The sequence below is a fragment of the Bolinopsis microptera genome, chromosome 7 (genome assembly GCF_026151205.1).
Source record: "Bolinopsis microptera isolate Bmic1 chromosome 7, MBARI_Bmic_1.0, whole genome shotgun sequence".
NCBI classification, from domain to species: Eukaryota; Metazoa; Ctenophora; class Tentaculata; order Lobata; family Bolinopsidae; genus Bolinopsis; species Bolinopsis microptera.
Genome location: NC_087078.1, coordinates 535,490 through 559,222, shown reverse-complemented (window position 1 = coordinate 559,222; position 23,733 = coordinate 535,490). Strand labels below are relative to the sequence as shown.

At 39.6% G+C, this 23,733-nt stretch overlaps 1 protein-coding gene across 5 annotated transcripts; it reads right to left on the bottom strand.

The window, feature by feature from the left end:
* Positions 1-1,545: 1,545 nt before the first annotated feature.
* On the bottom strand, positions 1,546-18,842 carry LOC134817805 (uncharacterized). Of its 5 annotated transcripts, XM_063827141.1 has the most exons (8): positions 18,606-18,842; positions 18,199-18,315; positions 17,882-17,985; positions 17,607-17,710; positions 17,315-17,418; positions 17,023-17,126; positions 5,005-5,075; positions 1,546-4,024 (listed from the first exon to the last, which is right to left on the bottom strand). In XM_063827141.1, the coding sequence occupies exon 8, from the start codon at positions 4,003-4,005 to the stop codon at positions 2,689-2,691; it is 1,317 nt and encodes a 438-aa protein (XP_063683211.1). In that variant the 5' UTR covers positions 4,006-4,024; positions 5,005-5,075; positions 17,023-17,126; positions 17,315-17,418; positions 17,607-17,710; positions 17,882-17,985; positions 18,199-18,315; positions 18,606-18,842; the 3' UTR covers positions 1,546-2,688. The 5 variants fall into 5 exon arrangements, with proteins under 5 accessions (XP_063683211.1, XP_063683212.1, XP_063683210.1 ...); XM_063827142.1 differs by lacking the exon at positions 17,023-17,126; XM_063827140.1 differs by lacking the exons at positions 17,607-17,710; positions 17,882-17,985 and having other exon boundaries at positions 18,199-18,326.
* Positions 18,843-23,733: the final 4,891 nt, after the last annotated feature.

Below are 23,733 nucleotides of genomic sequence, written 5' to 3'. Positions count from 1 at the left end.
AAAGGACCTGCTGCTGAGGTTTTTGAATACTGTACCGCGGCGCTGTATGTCTTTAACTCTGATTTCACAGTATCCTCAACTGATGCTACAACCACAGATTCCAAGTCATCAAGCTGCTTGTCTTTGGCAGCTAGCAGCTCTTTCTGCAGACCAACTACTGTCCCCTGACTGTTAATTACATCGGAGTGCAATTTCTGATTATATTTCTCCAGCTGAACAATGTCCAACGACTGTCTATACATAACTTTTAACGCAGCGTTAAGACTCTGAGCCATGCGACTTCCCTGGTTACCCTGGTTACCCTGGAGATTTCTCTTTTATCACTGAATCTCTGAACTGCTTTTTAAGTCCTATTATAATTATTACATGCAATTTACAATCCTATATCACAGCTCATATCATTCCGAATCTTACTCAATTACAAAACTTAGCAAAATTAGTTCGTATATAATTATATAACATAATATATGCATTACGATTAATTTACAAAATGACTATAACTGACGACTGATTACTGATCACGTCTACTGGTTCAGGGAACTGTTGGCAGCTTTATTTTCAACAAACTAATCTAACTCGTCACACACCGATGGTTGACTTGTAGTTGTCACGTTATGTGAGTAGGCCCGACCAGAAGACACTGCAACTAAGCAACTTGCAGGTTGGCCGAATTTCACCTTTTAACAATTAAAATATTAATATAATATTAGTATTACACTTTATCTGATAGATCGGTAAATACATGCTACATTCAATATTTGATTTTGATATTATTTGAGGACGCACCATTCGTCCATTCGCTTCCGGCACTAAATTGCTTGCCCAACCAGGAAAGTCACGTAATAATGTTTGGGCGAGCGAATTAGTAAAAGCCTGCACCATTAGCAAAGTCTCAACTTTCATTTACATTATTAACTTATACCCGTCTTTGGATTTTGATTTAACGGGTGATACTGATTAACTGATACTCGTAAAATATTCGACCAGCGTCGATCGAGTCCAACTCGGCGCGCGTCTCGGCATAAACCTACAAGATTTTGATTCGTATGACCATATATGGAATAATAGCACGTGATGAAACCGCGCGCATATGTACGGACAATTTAGTTGCCTTCTGTTCTGTTTGCTTTTGTTGAGAGTTTGACTTGCGCAACGTTGAGCTTCGATCTTATACGTCATTTTAAGTCCACAATTACGGATTGATCTTATCTGTTAGTGTTATCGGTTTTCGAGGATGGCTACGTTCTTCGGACAAATGTTTTGTTATTCTCAAAATCTAGTTTTATGTTCTGTAAGTTAATTACTTAGTCAAAAAAAGACTCCATACTAATACTATTTCTGCTATTATGAGTAAATTTAAATACTAATAGCCAATAGGTTAGGCAGACTAGTCCTGTTTTTAATATTTTTACATTCTTCATTATTTGGGGTAATTTTTTGTTGTTTCCAAACCACGAATGACGAATTTAATCACTTTGTTTATTCTATGTTCATTCTGGCCAATTCATATCATTGTATAAAAGTAAACATTTTGATACAAAACACTGTAATATCTAGCAATAACTCAAAAAGGATACGAAAGGATACACAATTAGATGATGATAATACTTAAGTTAGTGGGTGAAATTATCTGCAAGTCATAATTGCTAGCCTAATATATTTGTACAAATGTCGCCTCAGTGGCGTTATTGGTTAATTGATAGCCTTGGCCCTTTAACCCGGAGGTAGCGAGTTCGAATCCCGGCTGGGTCAAAATTTCAAAAATCGTCAATTAGTTCAAGCATTAAAGGCTTGTGTATACATGTTTCAGAAAAATAGAACTAGTCACCCACCAACGTTATTACACAGTAATATAAGATCTAATGCCATATGATACGAGCAAAGATACTCAGTTTATCTAACAAACGTAACATGTGAGGTGTATCGTCTAATGTTCTACCCTCATATGGGAATATAAAAACAGAGCAGTAAACACGTGCTCTGGATAACATTAAGTAAAGGTGAGTCAGGTCAGCCTCCTCACTGTACCCCAACACTCTGTGCAGTACTATTACAGCTGGCCACTGAGCAGAATAACTAGCCCAACTGTTACACACTGCAATCTTACTATCAGTGTTAACACATCTCATATTAACACTGTCCTTAACTAGTGACAATACACTACTAGTGATATAATAAGTAACTATACCTATATCAGAATAATTTAATTCATGCATAGCAGTACACAATCTATTTAATTCATTATTAAATACACGCATAATACTAGTAACATTGTAATCATTAAACACATGTATTACAGGTAATGTACCGTGTATAAAGTGTCCTGGTAATTGTGTAGGTAAAACTAAATCTGAAATATCTGATTCAAGAGAACATAATTTAACGAATTGATCTCTAATTACAGATAAAATATTCGATAAATCAGACGTATTTCTCAAGTTCATAGATAAAGTAGTACTCTGATGAGGTGCTAATATATCAGTAAAAACATTAGCTACGATTGAAATGGCATCTGTGCTAAATAACTCCCAAGCCTGAACATAATCACATGCTATCCACACATTCTTATCTGCTGATAAATCTTTTAACTTGTTAATCAGTGCACTCCACATTTTAGCTGTGATAGTATAATGCATTACTGTCTGTATATCATCAACAAACAAATGATAACCACTCAGTACACTGAGTCTATCTGTTAAATATGTGGCTTTCTGGCCTACCTGTTATCTCCACAAGAATAACACTACACAAACTCTCTGTAATCAGATCAGCTAGTTGTGCGGGAGTGTGTTCATTATCACTAGTGCTTATCAGTTTATATTCTATCCTAGCTTTCTTTAATGCATCTTGATAATGCTGCGAATTGTTCCCTTCTCCAGTAAACTTAAATACAACTACTTTATTGTTATTATCAGATTGTATTAGTTGTATTATCTTGCCACACAATATGACAGTCTTTCCCGCCCCCGCGGGTCCGTTGATCCACAACAGATTCTCATTTGAATTAAACACATCATTTTGTTGTGTGGTTAAATTTAGAACCCCAACATATCTGCTTATGACATCAGGAGCTGTTACAACCCCTGGATTTCGAGAACGTTTTTTACCTTTTTTAGGCTCGAAAGTGATGCGACCCTCCTTAAGTTGTTTGTTGACATCCACAATACATTGTCCTAAACTACACTTGGATTTATGACACGTGTCTCTTTCTGTGGCCCATATGGCTAGTAAAATGTTCCTTGCTTTCTCATGAGAATCTTGATTGTATCCAGATATTGGTATTTCTCTACTCGATACTGTTTCTTCAGAAGCTCTTCTAATAGATGATATGGCCTGAGTTACATTTTCTGCCCACCAAGCATTAAAAGTAGATACATCTTCTTCAAATATAATAGTCGACAGTTCATCATCACTTAATTGAAACTGACTTTTAAACCGATTACTAAAATTAGGGTACGCTGTGAACTGAAGAATATTTGCGTCCTGGTCAATACATCTGATCAATTTCACTACCTTGTTTCTCTGTTCAATTGACTTCTTGTACGTACCAATCATTTCCTTCAACTTATCAGTCGTACACTCTCCATAAATATTGTCCATGTTCTTTACCTCGATAACAATGAAACTGTCCGCACAAATGATAAGAAAGTCACATTCCCCGTCCTGATCTCCTGCATTTTTACATTTAGAACATTCTTTTCGGATATGACTTTTACCTACACACGTACGAAATTGATGATGCGTGTATTTGAAGCTGTGGAGAACAATAAAGTTTCCATCTACCTTTTCCAAAGCCCTATACACCTTAACTTCAGTCTCGTAGTTTGCCTGCTGTCGTTCGTCATCTCTAAAGCTGGGACCAGGTTGACCTTCTTCTGGATATTTGTCTACGTAGGTCTGCTCTGGCGCTCTTGGAAGCATCGTGGGCAGCTTTGTAGGCTGGTTTTCTGCCGTTGCGCAATATTCTTCGAATATTTGTTTGCCATTTTCCAAATATTTATCCATTGCTGATCAGTTGATATATCTGAAATGAAAAGAGTATATAATGAGGGAGTGATGCGGATTCCAGGATTGATATAATATGTTCTTATCTTACAGCTCTCAACAGTATAACATCATTATAAAATTTCAACTAACAAATTATTTAAATTGGTCGTTTTTAGTGCCGGGTGGTGTAGTGGTATTTCACTCGCCTCCCAAGCGGAAGACCGGGGTTCAAACCCCGTCTGAGGCAGGCAGGCCAGGTCACCAAGCTGTGATTGGTACAGGATTTATCCTGGTAATTATGCTCGGAGGATATCAGTGACGCGATTCCCACTTCAGTGTAAGCTGCAGTGTAGCTGTAATAGTCTACCGCCATTCGGAATGAGTGTGAACTTGCTTACCAGGCAATCATGATTTCCGCTTGGTACTCATCAGGTCTCTAAGAAAGCCAACAGTGTGCTGATATGCATTGTCATATGTACTTCCTAGAAGCAGCACACGGCCCATTTCGGACTTGCACGAGTTATAATTATTTTTTAGTGCTTTTGAAAATGGTGGGTCCGAAGTTTGTTACAGTGACAGAATTTCATATTGTCCTATAAAGCATTAGTTAAATTGCTCGAATAGTTTATGTAACTATATACTCTGAGCAGTCTTTAAATAATAAGTACTGCCTAAAGTTTAGTTACTTTGTTGAAATTAGGAGGAGGTTTTTTTCTCCTATTATTTAATTATCAAGCAGTGTATTCCAAAAATGTATATAATCTGTATCATGTATGATGCTCCTGCAATTGCTATTAAGTTGTTTGTAATATTTTTTCCCCCAAAAATGTTGGCACTTTCATGTAGGTATTTCATTTTTATATCAAGAATTACCTAGAAGCGCTTTCTGATCTGAAATTTCTTAGTCCGGATAAACTATATTAATCATATTTATCATTGGCTCCACAATATTTCTATTGCCCAGTGTCCACCTTAACAATCATACAAATTACATAAACAAATATTTTAATTTGGTACCTGGTGTCGAGAGACTGTTAAAATTCGTAATTAATTGAGTTAGTGAGTTGATTTGATCCTCTCTTTGAATCCTGAAATACTCCATGTTATTTTTCTTATACTTTACTTCAATTAATCATGGCAGCTGTAATTTATGATAATATAAAATTAGCTGTAACGTTATCAAAGAGTATTGCTGGGAAATGGGGAGATTAGGTTTGGACTCTATACAGCCATAATGCAGCCACAATACGACCTTGATACGGCCACCATACGGTCTCTATTAAACAGCCTCTAAACAGTTACGATACAGCCACGATACGGCCTCTATACAGCCACGATACGGCCACGATACGGTCTCTATTAAACAGCCTCTATACAGTTACGATACAGCCACGATACGGCCTCTATACAGCCACGATACAGCCACAATACAGCCACTATACAGCCTTGATACGGCCACCATACGCTCTCTATTAAATTACCTCTATACAGCCACGATACAGCCACTATACGTCCTTGATACGGCCACCATACGGTCTCTATTGAATTACCTTTATACAGCCACGATACAGCCACTATACGGCCTTGATACAGCCACCATACGGTCTCTATTAAACAGCCTCTATACAGCCTCTATACAGCCACTATACGTCCTTGATACGGCCACCATACGGTCTCTATTAAACAGCCTCTATACAGCCTCTATACAGCCTCTATACAGCCACTATACGTCCTTGATACGGCCATCATACGGTCTCTATTAAACAGCCTCTATACAGCCTCTATACAGCCTCTATACAGCCACTATACGTCCTTGATACGGCCACCATACGGTCTCTATTAAATTACCTCTATACAGCCACGATACAGCCACTATACGTCCTTAATACGGCCACCATACGGTTTCTATTAAACAGCCTCTATACAGCCTCTATACAGCCACTATACGTCCTTGATACGGCCATCATACGGTCTCTATTAAACAGCCTCTATACAGCCTCTATACAGCCTCTATACAGCCACTATACGTCCTTGATACGGCCACCATACGGTCTCTATTAAATGACCTCTATACAGCCACTATACGTCCTTGATACGGCCACCATACGGTCTCTATTAAACAGCCTCTATACAGCCACTATACGTCCTTGATACGGCCACCATACGGTCTCTATTGAATTACCTTTATACAGCCACGATACAGCCACTATACGGCCTTGATACAGCCACCATACGGTCTCTATTAAACAGCCTCTATACAGCCTCTATACAGCCACTATACGTCCTTGATACGGCCACCATACGGTCTCTATTAAACAGCCTCTATACAGCCTCTATACAGCCTCTATACAGCCACTATACGTCCTTGATACGGCCACCATACGGTCTCTATTGAATTACCTTTATACAGCCACGATACAGCCACTATACGGCCTTGATACAGCCACCATACGGTCTCTATTAAACGGCCTCTATACAGCCACGGTACAACCACTATACGTCCTTGATACGGCCACCATACGGTCTCTATTAAATTACCTCTATACAGCCACGATACAGCCACTATACGTCCTTGATACGGCCAGCATACGGTCTCTATTAAATTACCTCTATACAGCCAGGATACAGCCACTATACGTCCTTGATACGGCCACCATACGGTCTCTATTAAATTACCTCTATACAGCCTCTATACAGCCACTATACGTCCTTAATACGGCCAGCATACGGTCTCTATTAAATTACCTTTATACAGCCACGATACAGCCACTATACGTCCTTGATACGGCCACCATACGGTCTCTATTAAACAGCCTCTATACAGCCACGGTACAACCACTATACATCCTTGATACGGCCACCATACGGTCTCTATTAAATTACCTCTATACAGCCTCTATACAGCCACTATACGTCCTTAATACGGCCAGCATACGGTCTCTATTAAATTACCTCTATACAGCCACGACACAGCCACTATACGTCCTTAATACGGCCAGCATACGGTCTCTATTAAATAACCTCTATACAGCCTCTATACAGCCACTATACGTCCTTGATACGGCCACCATACGGTCTCTATTAAATTACCTCTATACAGCCTCTATACAGCCACTATACGTCCTTAATACGGCCAGCATACGGTCTCTATTAAATTACCTTTATACAGCCACGATACAGCCACTATACGTCCTTGATACGGCCACCATACGGTCTCTATTAAACAGCCTCTATACAGCCACGGTACAACCACTATACATCCTTGATACGGCCACCATACTAGTGTAATATGTAGGCTGGTTGCAGCAGTTTTAGAGTAGTTTTAGCAGTTGTGTAGATTGTAATTTAGTGATTAATATGACCGTTAGTAATGAGTGTAGATTTAGGTAGTTAAGTGACCACGTGGTATCACTTGGCGCGTGTCGATAACGCATTTCTGGACACGTTAGGATTAGTTCTGGAAAAGCTCTTTAGGTGACGTGTTTAATCAAAGTGTTAACCGGTGATCTAGAACGCCCAACGTGGCCCGTCTTGCCACAGTTTAAGTTGTGATTGTTGATAATATCTTTATATTCATCATTCGAACGTTATTACTCGATTCAACTGTTTCCTTTGTTCAACTCTAGCTTAGGACCGAATTGTAGCATTTGAACCGTTTGATTCACAGTACCGCACTTAGTTGCATGTATGTAGTAGTCATATCAGAGTAATTGGCAATACAAGTTATCGTGATTGTCGTATTAACGTAGAGTTCAATACTTAGTTATTGTGAGTTATTGCAGTTGTCAGTCGCTACAACGACTGAGAGTATAGTGTGTAGTGTGAGAGGACTTGTGAGCAGGCACTGTATACCATTGGTACGCCCCGGGAGGACTAGTCTGGTGCCCACCTTATTTTACACTAATACGGTCTCTATTAAACGGCCTCTATACAGCCACGGTACAACCACTATACGTCCTTGATACGGCCACCATACGGTCTCTATTAAATTACCTCTATACAGCCACGATACAGCCACTATACGTCCTTGATACGGCCACCATACGGTCTCTATTAAATTACCTCTATACAGCCTCTATACAGCCACTATACGTCCTTGATACGGCCACCATTCGGTCTCTATTAAATTACCTCTATACAGCCACGATACAGCCACTATACGTCCTTGATACGGCCACCATACGGTCTCTATTTGTTGTACCCTGCTTTGGATCGCTTTACATTCCTTGGCGCCCTCTGTCCCTTAGAATTAGTTTGCATGCCACTTACCCTGATTTCACCCTCCTGCGGCGGTTTGTTTCATGTTTATTCACGGGTCACTGCGCTCCTGGTACGGTAGTTTGGAACAGGAGCGGCAGTGAGCCACGTTACGTTTGCCAGGTCTTTTGTTTACATTGGAAGTACTATTCTGTATTCTGTTTCCGGGAGTTGGACACTTCTTATTTTAGTTTCTAGAGAAAGGATCGTTTCTCTTGTACTAGCAGCAAACTAAATCTGGAGGCCTCGAGCGTTTGAACCATCGTACTTAACTTGTTTTAGTACTTTCAGTGCCCCGTTCAGTTTTGATTCCTTTTGTCAGATATTCGGATTGAGACCTGCTCACACTAATCGGATTGATTACTGTGTATTATAGTTGACTGCACGAATTGGATCAATTAGTGTATTGAGTTGTGATCGCCATGGAGGAGCACAACAGCTTGAACGAACTCAGACAGGAACTAAAGACAACAAACGGACGGATTGCTTCACTTGAACAACAGATATTGGAAGCGGAGGAGGATGGCAAGACGGAGATACAAGAACAACTGGATGCGGCAAACGAAGCCAAGTCGGACGTTGCTGAAAAGATTATGGAACTTTTGATGTCGGAAAGCCTGGTTTTGCATAAACCAATTATCAAATTGGCTAATTCCCCCACACCACAGCTACAGGCAATAGAACAAGAAGTCGCTCACTCAACAGAAATCAGGGATTCTGGTTTTACTTTACCCACAACAAGAATGCGAGTACAGCAGCCACGGGAGTACAAGAGGGGAGAAGATTTTTCGACCTTTAGTTACAGATACAAAATGTTTGTGGACAGTGCCAGGGTACCGAAAAGTATGCAAGCTAATTTGCTCCTGAATAACGTGGACGACAACACTCTACAGAAACTCGCTCCAATGGTAGAGAAACTCACGGACAGTGAGAAAGCAGACTTAAATATCCTGCTAGCCAAGTGCCATGAAGAACTCTACCCTCTATCGGAGGTAAGGGCGTTACGGCAGCAGCTCACAGCTGGCTGCACAAAACAAGGGGAGGATGAGGACGTTGACTCCTTTGCAAGTAGACTAAGAAACATTGCGAATAGGGCGGCCTATAACAATATAAATGAAAGATCAGAAGCCTGCTTAAATGCGTTTTTGCACGGGGTGAACGATGAGCTTTATGATAAAATCTTAGCCACCCCAGGAGCTGAAAACGATTTTGAAGTAGCCGTCTCGGCTGGACGGAAGTTCGAGAAAATGAAAAGGAGTAGAATACCTGGTACACACTTAGAAAACCAGATGACAGTACTGAAAATCAACGACGAAACAAGCAGTGAAAACAGAGGTAGCAATTTCAGAGACGAAAGGGCACGGGGATCACGTGACATCGAACGGAATGACAGAAACTCTCGCGACCAGAACACAGAGCAAGGAAACTCTCGTGACCAATACACAGAGCAAAGAAACTCTCGCAACTTTAACACAGGGAGGTACCAAAGGGGAACATATGGCAAAACGGATCGCTCCAGCAACCGATACCAAAACCGACCAGAAACCAGAACCTGTTTCAGATGCCACCGTGTCGGACATATCGCCAGGAACTGCAGTATCAACCGAGACAATTTAAACTAGATGGGGGCCGGACTGACTACCGGCCCGGGACAGTTAGAGGCATAGGCAGTGATGTAGTGGTGAGGGGTCATGCGGAAGGCAATGAAGTTAACTGCCTGGTGGACACAGGCAGCCATGTTACCCTCGTCAATGCATCACTATTGAGACAGCTGGGCATTGATAAAGTGGATCGGACCAAGTATGTGTTATCTTCTTTCACTGAGAATAAGATCGACACTATCGGTGAGGTAAACCTTCTACTGCGGATAGCAGACACAGAAGCATATCAGACTTGCATTGTAGTGAAAGACAATATGGAATGCGATATTCTACTGGGAATGGATTTCATCAGAACGCGAGGACTATGTGTGAATGGAAAGGACAACATGCTGGAATCCAGTAAAGGCTTCGCAAAATTGGATACGGCCACCATACGGTCTCTATTAAATTACCTCTATACAGCCACGATACAGCCACTATACGTCCTTGATACGGCCACCATACGGTCTCTATTAAATTACCTCTATACAGCCTCTATACAGCCACTATACGTCCTTGATACGGCCACCATTCGGTCTCTATTAAATTACCTCTATACAGCCACGATACAGCCACTATACGTCCTTGATACGGCCACCATACGGTCTCTATTAAATAACCTCTATACAGCCTCTATACAGCCACTATACGTCCTTGATACAGCCACCATACGGTCTCTATTAAATTACCTCTATACAGCCTCTATACAGCTACTATACGTCCTTGATACGACCACCATACGGTCTCTATTAAATTACCTCTATACAGCCTCTATACAGCCACTATACGTCCTTGATACGGCCACCATACGGTCTCTATTAAATTACCTCTATACAGCCACGATACAGCCACTATACGTCCTTGATACGGCCACCATACGGTCTCTATTAAATTACCTCTATACAGCCACGATACAGCCACTATACGTCCTTGATACGGCCAGCATACGGTCTCTATTAAATTACCTCTATACAGCCACGATACGGCCACGATACAGCCGCTATACGGCCTTGATACAGCCACCATACGGTCTCTATTGAATTACCTCTATACAGCCACGATACAGCCACTATACGTCCTTGATACGGCCAGCATACGGTCTCTATTAAATTACCTCTATACAGCCACGATACAGCCACTATACGTCCTTGATACGGCCACCATACGGTCTCTATTAAATTACCTCTATACAGCCTCTATACAGCCACTATACGTCCTTAATACGGCCAGCATACGGTCTCTATTAAATTACCTCTATACAGCCACGATACAGCCACTATACGTCCTTGATACAGCCACCATACGGTCTCTATTAAATTACCTCTATACAGCCTCTATACAGCCACTATACGTCCTTAATACGGCCAGCATACGGTCTCTATTAAATTACCTTTATACAGCCACGATACAGCCACTATACGTCCTTGATACAGCCACCATACGGTCTCTATTAAATAACCTCTATACAGCCACGGTACAACCACTATACGTCCTTGATACGGCCACCATACGGTCTCTATTAAATTACCTCTATACAGCCACGATACAGCCACTATACGTCCTTAATACGGCCAGCATACGGTCTCTATTAAATTACCTCTATACAGCCTCTATACAGCCACTATACGTCCTTAATACGGCCAGCATACGGTCTCTATTAAATTACCTCTATACAGCCTCTATACAGCCACTATACGTCCTTGATACGGCCAGCATACGGTCTCTATTTAATTACCTCTATACAGCCTCTATACAGCCACTATACGTCCTTAATACGGCCAGCATACGGTCTCTATTAAATTACCTCTATACAGCCTCTATACAGCCACTATACGTCCTTGATACGGCCAGCATACGGTCTCTATTAAATTACCTCTATACAGCCTCTATACAGCCACTATACGTCCTTAATACGGCCAGCATACGGTCTCTATTAAATTACCTCTATACAGCCTCTATACAGCCACTATACGTCCTTAATACGGCCAGCATACGGTCTCTATTAAATTACCTCTATACAGCCTCTATACAGCCACTATACGTCCTTGATACGGCCAGCATACGGTCTCTATTAAATTACCTCTATACAGCCTCTATACAGCCACTATACGTCCTTAATACGGCCAGCATACGGTCTCTATTAAATTACCTCTATACAGCCTCTATACAGCCACTATACGTCCTTACTACGGCCAGCATACGGTCTCTATTAAATAACCTCTATACAGCCTCTATACAGCCACTATACGTCCTTGATACGGCCACCATACGGTCTCTATTAAATTACCTCTATACAGCCACGATACAGCCACTATACGTCCTTGATACGGCCACCATACGGTCTCTATTAAATTACCTCTATACAGCCACGATACAGCCACTATACGTCCTTGATACGGCCAGCATACGGTCTCTATTAAATTACCTCTATACAGCCTCTATACAGCCACTATACGTCCTTGATACGGCCAGCATACGGTCTCTATTAAATTACCTCTATACAGCCTCTATACAGCCTCTATACAGCCACTATACGTCCTTGATACGGCCAGCATACGGTCTCTATTAAATTACCTCTATACAGCCTCTATACAGCCACTATACGTCCTTAATACGGCCAGCATACGGTCTCTATTAAATTACCTCTATACAGCCACGATACAGCCACTATACGTCCTTGATACGGCCAGCATACAGTCTCTATTAAATTACCTCTATACAGCCTCTATACAGCCACTATACGTCCTTGATACGGCCAGCATACGGTCTCTATTAAATTACCTCTTTACAGCCACGACACAGCCACTATACGTCCTTGATACGGCCACCATACGGTCTCTATTAAATAACCTCTATACAGCCTCTATACAGCCACTATACGTCCTTGATACGGCCAGCATACGGTCTCTATTAAATTACCTCTATACAGCCACGATACAGCCACTATACGTCCTTGATACGACCACCATACGGTCTCTATTAAATTACCTCTATACAGCCTCTATACAGCCTCTATACAGCCACTATACGTCCTTAATACGGCCAGCATACGGTCTCTATTAAATTACCTCTATACAGCCACGATACAGCCACTATACGTCCTTGATACGACCACCATACGGTCTCTATTAAATTACCTCTATACAGCCACGATACAGCCACTATACGTCCTTGATACGGCCAGCATACGGTCTCTATTAAATTACCTCTATACAGCCACGATACAGCCACTATACGTCCTTGATACGGCCAGCATACGGTCTCTATTAAATTACCTCTATACAGCCACGATACAGCCACTATACGTCCTTGATACGGCCAGCATACGGTCTCTATTAAATTACCTCTATACAGCCAGGATACAGCCACTATACGTCCTTGATACGGCCACCATACGGTCTCTATTAAATTACCTCTATACAGCCACGGTACAACCACTATACGTCCTTGATACGGCCAGCATACGGTCTCTATTAAATTACCTCTATACAGCCACGATACAGCCGCTATACGTCCTTGATACGGCCAGCATACGGTCTCTATTAAATTACCTCTATACAGCCACGATACAGCCACTATACGTCCTTAATACGGCCAGCATACGGTCTCTATTAAATTACCTCTATACAGCCTCTATACAGCCACTATACGTCCTTGATACAGCCACCATACGGTCTCTATTAAATAACCTCTTTACAGCCACGATACAGCCACTATACGTCCTTAATACGGCCAGCATACGGTCTCTATTAAATAACCTCTATACAGCCTCTATACAGCCACTATACGTCCTTAATACGACCACCATACGGTCTCTATTAAATTACCTCTATACAGCCACGATACAGCCACTATACGTCCTTAATACAGCCACCATACGGTCTCTATTAAATTACCTCTATACAGCCTCTATACAGCCACTATACGTCCTTAATACGGCCACCATACGGTCTCTATTAAACAGCCTCTTTACAGCCACGATACAGCCACTATACGGTCTTGATACGGCCACCATACGGTCTCTATTAAATAACCTCTATACAGCCACGATACAGCCACTATACGTCCTTGATACGGCCACCATACGGTCTCTATTAAATTACCTCTATACAGCCACGATAAAGCCACTATACGGCCTTGATACAGCCACCATACGGTCTCTATTAAATTACCTCTATACAGCCACGGTACAACCACTATACGTCCTTGATACGGCCACCATACGGTCTCTATTAAATTACCTCTATACAGCCTCTATACAGCCACTATACGTCCTTGATACGGCCAGCATACGGTCTCTATTAAATTACCTCTATACAGCCTCTATACAGCCACTTTACGGCCTTGATACGGCCAGCATACGGTCTCTATTAAATTACCTCTATACAGCCACGATACAGCCACTATACGTCCTTGATACGACCACCATACGGTCTCTATTAAATTACCTCTATACAGCCTCTATACAGCCTCTATACAGCCACTATACGTCCTTGATACGACCACCATACGGTCTCTATTAAATTACCTCTATACAGCCACGATACAGCCACTATACGTCCTTGATACGGCCACCATACGGTCTCTATTAAATTACCTCTATACAGCCACGACACAGCCACTATACGTCCTTGATACGGCCACCATACGGTCTCTATTAAATTACCTCTATATAGCCTCTATACAGCCACTATACGTCCTTGATACGGCCAGCATACGGTCTCTATTAAATTACCTCTATACAGCCACGATACAGCCACTATACGTCCTTGATACGGCCAGCATACGGTCTCTATTAAATTACCTCTATACAGCCTCTATACAGCCACTATACGTCCTTGATACGACCACCATACGGTCTCTATTAAATTACCTCTATACAGCCACGATACAGCCACTATACGTCCTTGATACGGCCACCATACGGTCTCTATTAAATTACCTCTATACAGCCACGACACAGCCACTATACGTCCTTGATACGGCCACCATACGGTCTCTATTAAATTACCTCTATACAGCCTCTATACAGCCACTATACGTCCTTGATACGGCCACCATACGGTCTCTATTAAATTACCTTTATACAGCCACGATACAGCCACTATACGTCCTTGATACGGCCAGCATACGGTCTCTATTAAATTACCTCTATACAGCCACGATACAGCCACTATACGTCCTTGATACGGCCACCATACGGTCTCTATTAAATTACCTCTATACAGCCACGACACAGCCACTATACGTCCTTGATACGGCCAGCATACGGTCTCTATTAAATTACCTCTATACAGCCACGATACAGCCACTATACGTCCTTGATACGGCCACCATACGGTCTCTATTAAACAGCCTCTATACAGCCTCTATACGTCCTTGATACGGCCACCATACGGTCTCTATTAAATTACCTCTATACAGCCACGATACAGCCACTATACGTCCTTGATACGGCCACCATACGGTCTCTATTAAACGGCCTCTATACAGCCACGATACAGCCACTATACGTCCTTGATACGGCCAGCATACGGTCTCTATTAAATTACCTTTATACAGCCACGATACAGCCACTATACGTCCTTGATACGGCCAGCATACGGTCTCTATTAAATTACCTCTATACAGCCACGATACAGCCACTATACGTCCTTGATACGGCCACCATACGGTCTCTATTAAATTACCTCTATACAGCCACGACACAGCCACTATACGTCCTTGATACGGCCACCATACGGTCTCTATTAAATAACCTCTATACAGCTACTATACGTCCTTGATACGACCACCATACGGTCTCTATTAAACAGCCTCTATACAGCCTCTATACGTCCTTGATACGGCCACCATACGGTCTCTATTAAATTACCTCTATACAGCCACGATACAGCCACTATACGTCCTTGATACGGCCACCATACGGTCTCTATTAAATTACCTCTATACAGCCACGACACAGCCACTATACGTCCTTGATACGGCCACCATACGGTCTCTATTAAATTACCTCTATACAGCCACGATACAGCCACTATACGGTCTTGATACGGCCACCATACGGTCTCTATTAAACGGATTCTATACAGCCGCAATACGGCCACGATACAGCCGCTATACGGCCTTGATACAGCCACCATACGGTCTCTATTAAACGGCCCCTTGTAGTGTATCTTTTGTTGAAGCAGTATTATTTATTCTTAACTTTATATTGCGCTCTATTACCTTGCCAGAGAGCTGAAACCCTATCTGTTTGGCTGGCAATTATGTAGCTGTTGCTACGATAATGCCTGAGCTCTCATGTTAGATCCATTGTAGGGTATATACGCGCCCTCCAAACAGGAAGTGTATGAACTCATGCATCACAGAGCTAGTGGTATTGGATAATTGAGCTCAGTTCTTCTAAGGCTTTTTGAAGTTAGTCACTTGTCCTAAACAGAGTTCTGTGCACCTTGCAAACTTAGCTCTTGGTGACTCCCTGCCAGTGGGTTTATGAACAGGGGTGTTGCCATGAGAGATTCCGACTGGGAACTCTGACAATGTTGAACGATTGTTCATGCTATTCCTTTTGATGAAGTTCACGAGTCCTTAATTATTTTATTATTACTATTATTTAATTATTTGAACTGTTCAAGTCTTTCTTGACTAAATCAAAGATACTAAAGACAAAGTAAAGTGCACAACCACAAGTTAAACCTTGTAGATGTAAGATTGACCACAAGGACGAACCTGGGAAAACAACTGAACACTGGGCAGTGTCTTTAAGGCAACTCTTACTTACTACACTCTATACAGCCACAATACGGCAACGATACAGCTACTATATGGCCTTGATACGGCCACCATTGACCATACGGTCTCTATTAAACGGCCTTTATACAGCCACGATACAGCCACTATAAGGCCTCGATACGTCCACCATACGGTCTCTATTAAATGACCTCTATACAGCCACGATACAGCTACTATATGGCCTTGATACGGCCACCATACGGTCTCTATTAAACGGCCTCTATACAGAGGCCTCTATATTATATTTAATTTCCTTAAAATTAATCAACCAATTATACAACTAATTAAGAACGAATACTGAGGGAAGATTGAGTTATCTGAACACTGTAAAATATTCACAAACCTGATAATATAGCTGGTAGTATAGAGTCTTCACAGGATTGACTAAAGTTAGGAAGTAGTTTCTTGAATAAGTTGTTATGATCTTCTACTTCTGTTCACTGAAATCTGATACACTCCACGTGAGTTTTCTAAACTTATAGATTTAACTTTAAAATAGCGTGCTGGCTGTTGTATTATTAAATGATACTAATATATTAAATTTCCTTAAAATTAATCAACCAATTAAACAACTAATTAAGAACGAATACTGAGGGAAGATTGAGTTATGTGAACACTGTAAAATATTCACAAACCTGATAATATAGCTGGTAGTATAGAGTCTTCACAGGATTGACTAAAGTTAGGAAGTAGTCTCTTGAATAAGTCGTTATGACCCTTTACTTCCGTTCACTGAAATCTGATATACTCCACGTGAGTTTTCTAATCTTATAGTTTTAACTTTGAAGTAGCGTGCTGGCTGTTGTATTATTAAATGATACTAATATATTAAATTTCCTTAAAATTAATCAACCAATTAAACAACTAATTAAGAACGAATACTGAGGGAAGATTGAGTTATCTGAACACTGTAAAATATTCACAAACCTGATAATATAGCTGGTAGTATAGAGTCTTCACAGGATTGACTAAAGTTAGGAAGTAGTTTCTTGAATAAGTCGTTATGATCTTCTACTTCTGTTCACCGAAATCTGATATACTCCACGTGAGTTTTCTAAACTTATAGTTTTAACTTTGAAATAGCGTGCTGGCTGTTGTATTATTAAATGATACTTCAAATTAATCAACCAATTAATTAACTAATTAAGAACCAATATGGAAGGAAAATGTAGTTATGTGAACACTGTAAAACATTGACAAACCTGATAATATAGCTGGTAGTATAGAGTCTTCACAGGATTGACTAAAGTTAGGAAGTAGTTTCTTGAATAAGTCGTTATGATCTTCTACTTCTGTTCACTGAAATCTGATATACCCCACGTAAGTTTTCTAAACTTATAGTTTTAACTTTAAAATAGCGTGCTGGCTGTTGTATTATTAAATGATACTAATATATTAAATTTCCTTCAAATTAATCAACCAATTAATTAACTAATTAAGAACCAATATGGAAGGAAAATATAGTTATGTGAACACTGTAAAACATCCACAAATTTAGTTATGTAAAACATCCACAAACCTGATATAACCTTGGGCCGGGTAGGATAGAGCCTTCGCAAGATATAGCTCACAATAAGGATTTAGGAAATAGTCTTCTTCTCAGAATCGTATTTTAAATGTTTCTTTAATTCAGCCACTGAAAAAATACTGCTTTCAATAAACAACGGTACTCAAAAATTGAAGTAGGAACATATCACAAGTTATGATGGCTGTTATAGCTTCCCTTAGCTTTCCGTTTATTGTTTAGATATAATCCTAGCTTAAAATCAGCCTTGGTTTTACTTTCATTATGTTGTTGATCGCTTATTACTTATGTATTTCATGATAAAAACTACTATTATATACATTATACAAACTAGGCCAAAAATATATATGAGTTTTATAACTTGGCAACAACGTTTACGTTAATATAAAACTTCCATGTACCTGCCAAAACGTTATATAAATGTTTCGCCGACAAAGATGCGTCGATTAAAACAAGTTTACAAATCACTAATCAGGCCGGGTTCAGTGTAAGCTTATACGAAATCAAAAGGATTAAAGCTGAGTAACAACGAACTCTCCTCAACAAATTATTTGTGGATGTAGATTCTGCAGCTACAACTGCGGAAGACCATGATCTAATGAGTCACGTGCACTTCATGTGACCCGTTGGAGAGTGCTTTGGCTATTGAGTTACATATCACGAGGTTAGATAACGTGCCATTTCATTAGATCACTGCGGTCGCCGCGCGGTGTTATATTACTGAACAGTGCTCTCTCTTCAACATGTTGTCAAAGCCTGAAGGAAGTTATTATGGCCTGGTGGGGAGGGGACTGTTATACTCAACTCACAATTTTGTTTTATCATGTCACTATACAGTCATGGTGTAAAGATAAAGTTACAATTTACGGGGGAGGGGCCCTCTGTAGCTCTTCCTGATTGTGTCTTTTAATTACACCCTGAAGTTATCAGGATGGATCAGGGATGTATAATGTATATACATAACATTTATAACAAGTATTCAGCAGATTATTTTCCAAAACAAAATTAGTTATGATGAGGATTGAACAAGATGTGTTGCAGTGGTATTATATTTATTATATACAGTTTATTAAGCATCAACATATGCTTAACTTGAATAGCAAGCTAGTAGACGGCTGTGATATTTTCGGTACAGATTTCACTACAACGATAGACGCAAACCCATACATAATACATAATATATACACATTATATATACATAATAATATGTACATTCATGTTCGCAGCTGTAATGAGGGCCACTATAATACAAATTAATCACACCATGGTTTGGTGAATGATTAAAAGTCTACTACCGGGGTCTTATCGTGGATTTAAGGGGAGATACACCAAAAACGTTTTTGCCCCGAACATCAATTTTATTTTATATTATGGTTAAATAGACAAAAAGAATAAGATTGCACACCTTCAAAATTTTCTAAAAATATTCCCTCATCGAGAAGAAAAATATTTTTCTTTTTCGAAAATTTTTAAAATTTGGAGAAGTCTACCACTGTAATACCGATAGTTCGGCCAGTTTAAAAGTTTTTTGGCTGATTTTTTTACTGAACATTCCTTACACTCCGTACAGGACAACCCTTTAAAGGATTATATAATAGAACGATAAATGACCAAGTTACAGACCAAACTAGGTAAAAAAAGAAAAATTGGGATTTTTGCCTACCACCAAAGTTGTACATTTTACCACTCGCCCAGGTCATCAGATATCGCTTCTAAAATTCTTGTGAGTGTAGCTGATGATCATATCAAACTTTTTGGAACAGGATTTTTCTCAGTTTTGAGTTTTAAGGTATGAAATGTGGCCTCAAACGACTTAGTAAAATTCATCGTAAAAAAGGGCCAAACATGGCAGATTTGAGGCTTAAAATGCCTATTACTCAAAAAGTATCAGTTTTTTTGAAATAATTTCTACAGGATCGTAATCAGCTTGGTAAGACGAATCTTTTAATACCAAATTTATAATAGTTTAAGACACAAAATTTGTAAAAAATGTGTACAATTTGTACACAATTTATACAAGGGGGGACCCTTGTGTTCGAGCTGGAAAATTATTTAAGACAATTTGTCTTCTAAAATCACCTATTTGGTACTAAAAGATTCGTCTTCTCAAGCTGATTACGATTCTGTAAAAATTATTTCAAAAAACTGATACTTTTTGAGTAATAGGCATTTTAAGCCTTAAATCTGCTATGTTTGGCCCTTTTTACGATGAATTTTACTAAGTCGTTTGAGGCCACATTTCATACCTTAAAACTCAAAACTGAGAAAAATCCTGTTCCAAAAAGTTTGATATGATCATCAGCTACACTCACAAGAATTTTAGAAGCGATATCTGATGACCTGGGCGAGTGGTAAAATGTACAACTTTGGTGGTAGGCAAAAATCCCAATTTTTCTTTTTTTACCTAGTTTGGTCTGTAACTTAGTCATTTATCGTTCTATTATATAATCCTTTAAAGGGTTGTCCTGTACGGAGTGTAAGGAATGTTCAGTAAAAAAATCAGCCAAAAAACTTTTAAACTGGCCGAACTATCGGTATTACAGTGACAGACTTCTCCAAATTTTAAAAATTTTCGAAAAAGAAAAATATTTTTTTCTCGATGAGGGAATATTTTTAAAAAATTTTGAAGGTGTGCAATCTTATTCTTTTTGTCTATTTAACCATAATATGAAATAAAATCGATGTTCGGAGCAAAAACGTTTTTGGTGTATCTCCCCTTAAATCTTACTATCAAGTTGTTTTAGTCATAAAGTTTGTTCTCCAACTTGCGGATGCCGGATTCTAACTTAAGTCAGTGTAGTAACTCTAATGAACTCTTAGTGAAACTCAAATTTAAAGAATAAATTAATTTTCATATTACTGTTGCCATTCTGCCGTCGACACAAGCTAGTCCGACCTGGAATAGCATTTACATTCATGAATATTGAATACAGATTCTTAATTAACTACTTGTCTTCTTTAACTCTTTATTAATCAGTGCAGGCTATGACTTGGGCTGAATTTGGTTTACGTGATTGTGATAGTAAGGGACCCGCTATGACAGCTAAGACACCTAATATACAGCCATTGTAAATATAGTGAACGATCTATCCCTGTTCCAAACATGTGAACCAACTTCGGCCGAAGTTTAACATTGGCCGAATTTAGCTATATCTTGGTTGATACAGTTCTCTGTTATATTATAGAGGTGTAATCTTTATATCTCTTTCAGAACGGAGGGAACTTGGGTCTGGACTCTGGGACCATTACTAAAACCTTATTACAACTTTACAACGGGTATCACGCAGTGAACACTGAACAGGATACGTGGGGTCACATGACGTAATGAGGTTGCCATGACGTCACTAGGTCTGCACGAAGTTTTTATGACGTAACCTAACTTTACAATTATGTTATCTTACAGCGGAACCTGAAAATAATATTATGAATTTTAATAAAAATGATGATTAATGTTCCCGTAATTTCTAAGAGTGTACGCTTAAAATATAAAGGATTATTCTGGAAGAGAGCCGAGATATCTGGTGAGAATAATCCAAGCCATTAGCTGTTATGATCCTCATAGCCAATATCCATTCTGTGACTGTGTGTTGACAGAAGATCCGAAAAGAATTGAGAACTTTGTGTGGATTACTGTGAAATCCAGCGCTAAGAAAATGTATTTCTACCAAGGTTCTCTAATATTAGTATATTACCTCAAAAACCTTATTTTTGTCAAATCTCTGGCCCTTATCTTTATTTATAATTTATCTTATTTTTATCTTTATTGTCATGAGCCAAAAATGTTGAATATTGAAAATGAGAAGTTACAGTGCCACTTGCTAAAAAAATTGTACCTGGGGACCCCAGGCTATTATGTTCATAAACATAATAAAGATTCGGCGGAATGACAGGCTGAGCGCCGCCCAGTAAGAAAAATTATGTTAATCAGCATATTAATTTTACTTTACACAGTATGAAAGGTTCCTAGCTGACCATACTTAAAAATAACTTAAGATAACGAAGTATTCACCTATAGTTTCGTAGATGAAGCTGTAATATTAAATATTCCAAACCGGAATCTTATCTTTATCTTTATTGGCTGAGCCAAAAACCATACGACCATATTTAGTTAGTTGCTAGTTAGTTAGTTGCTAGTTACAATGGTAACACTGCTTGAGATCAAGCTTACTCTGTACATAATTCTCTGTGTCTGGTTAGTGGCAGTGTATTTGTAATGATACGGACTGTACAATAAGTACAGTGTACAGTTTGTACTCTGTGTCTGGTTAGTGGCAGTGTATTTGTAATGATACGGTCTGTACAATAAGTACAGTGTACAGTTTGTACTCTGTGTCTGGTTAGTGGCAGTGTATTTGTAATGATACGGTCTGTACAATAAGTACAGTGTACAGTTTGTACTCTGTGTCTGGTTAGTGGCAGTGTATTTGTAATGATACGGACTGTACAATAAGTACAGTGTACAGTTTGTACTCTGTGTCTGGTTAGTGGCAGTGTATTTGTAATGATACGGTCTGTACAATAAGTACAGTGTACAGTTTGTACTCTGTGTCTGGTTAGTGGCAGTGTATTTGTAATGATACGGACTGTACAATAAGTACAGTGTACAGTTTGTACTCTGTGTCTGGTTAGTGGCAGTGTATTTGTAATGATACGGACTGTACAATAAGTACAGTGTACAGTTTGTACTCTGTGACTGGTTAGTGGCAGTGTATTTGTAATGATACGGACTGTACAATAAGTACAGTGTACAGTTTGTACTCTGTGTCTGGTTAGTGGCAGTGTATTTGTAATGATACGGACTGTACAATAAGTACAGTGTACAGTTTGTACTCTGTGTCTGGTTAGTGGCAGTGTATTTGTAATGATACGGACTGTACAATAAGTACAGTGTACAGTTTGTACTCTGTGTCTGGTTAGTGGCAGTGTATTTGTAATGATACGGACTGTACAATAAGTACAGTGTACAGTTTGTACTCTGTGTCTGGTTAGTGGCAGTGTATTTGTAATGATAAGGTCTGTACAATAAGTACAGTGTACAGTTTGTACTCTGTGTCTGGTTAGTGGCAGTGTATTTGTAATGATACGGACTGTACAATAAGTACAGTGTACAGTTTGTACTCTCCACTGTGTGGAGACAGTGTACTCATACTTTGTATGAAGCCTATAAATAGAAATGTGGTAAGCTCTGTGCTTGTTCACTGTCAAACAATTACAAAGCAGATAACATGTGGTGCTAGATGGAATCTTAAGATCAGTTTAACAATGTTTACAGTTTCTTATCAGCAGGTTGTTAGAATGGTAACTAGTGGTGTAACTATGGTAACACAGCTAGGATCAGGGTTAGAGTCTGGAGAAGGACTAATAAATATTATGATTAATGTAATTTAATACAGGGGAATATTCCTGGATGAATATGTGGCACATTTCTTAAGAATGTTCCATAATATTACTCATTAGGTTATTGTGCAGCACGATTTGTAGAACAATCGAGAACGTTCTAGAAGCTTCCTCGGGCCTGAGTGGCTGAGA

Excerpts from the sequence above, each read along its gene's own strand:
- LOC134817805 (XM_063827140.1), bottom strand. The coding sequence starts at position 4,005 with ATGGATAAATATTTGGAAAATGGCAAACAAATATTCGAAGAATATTGC.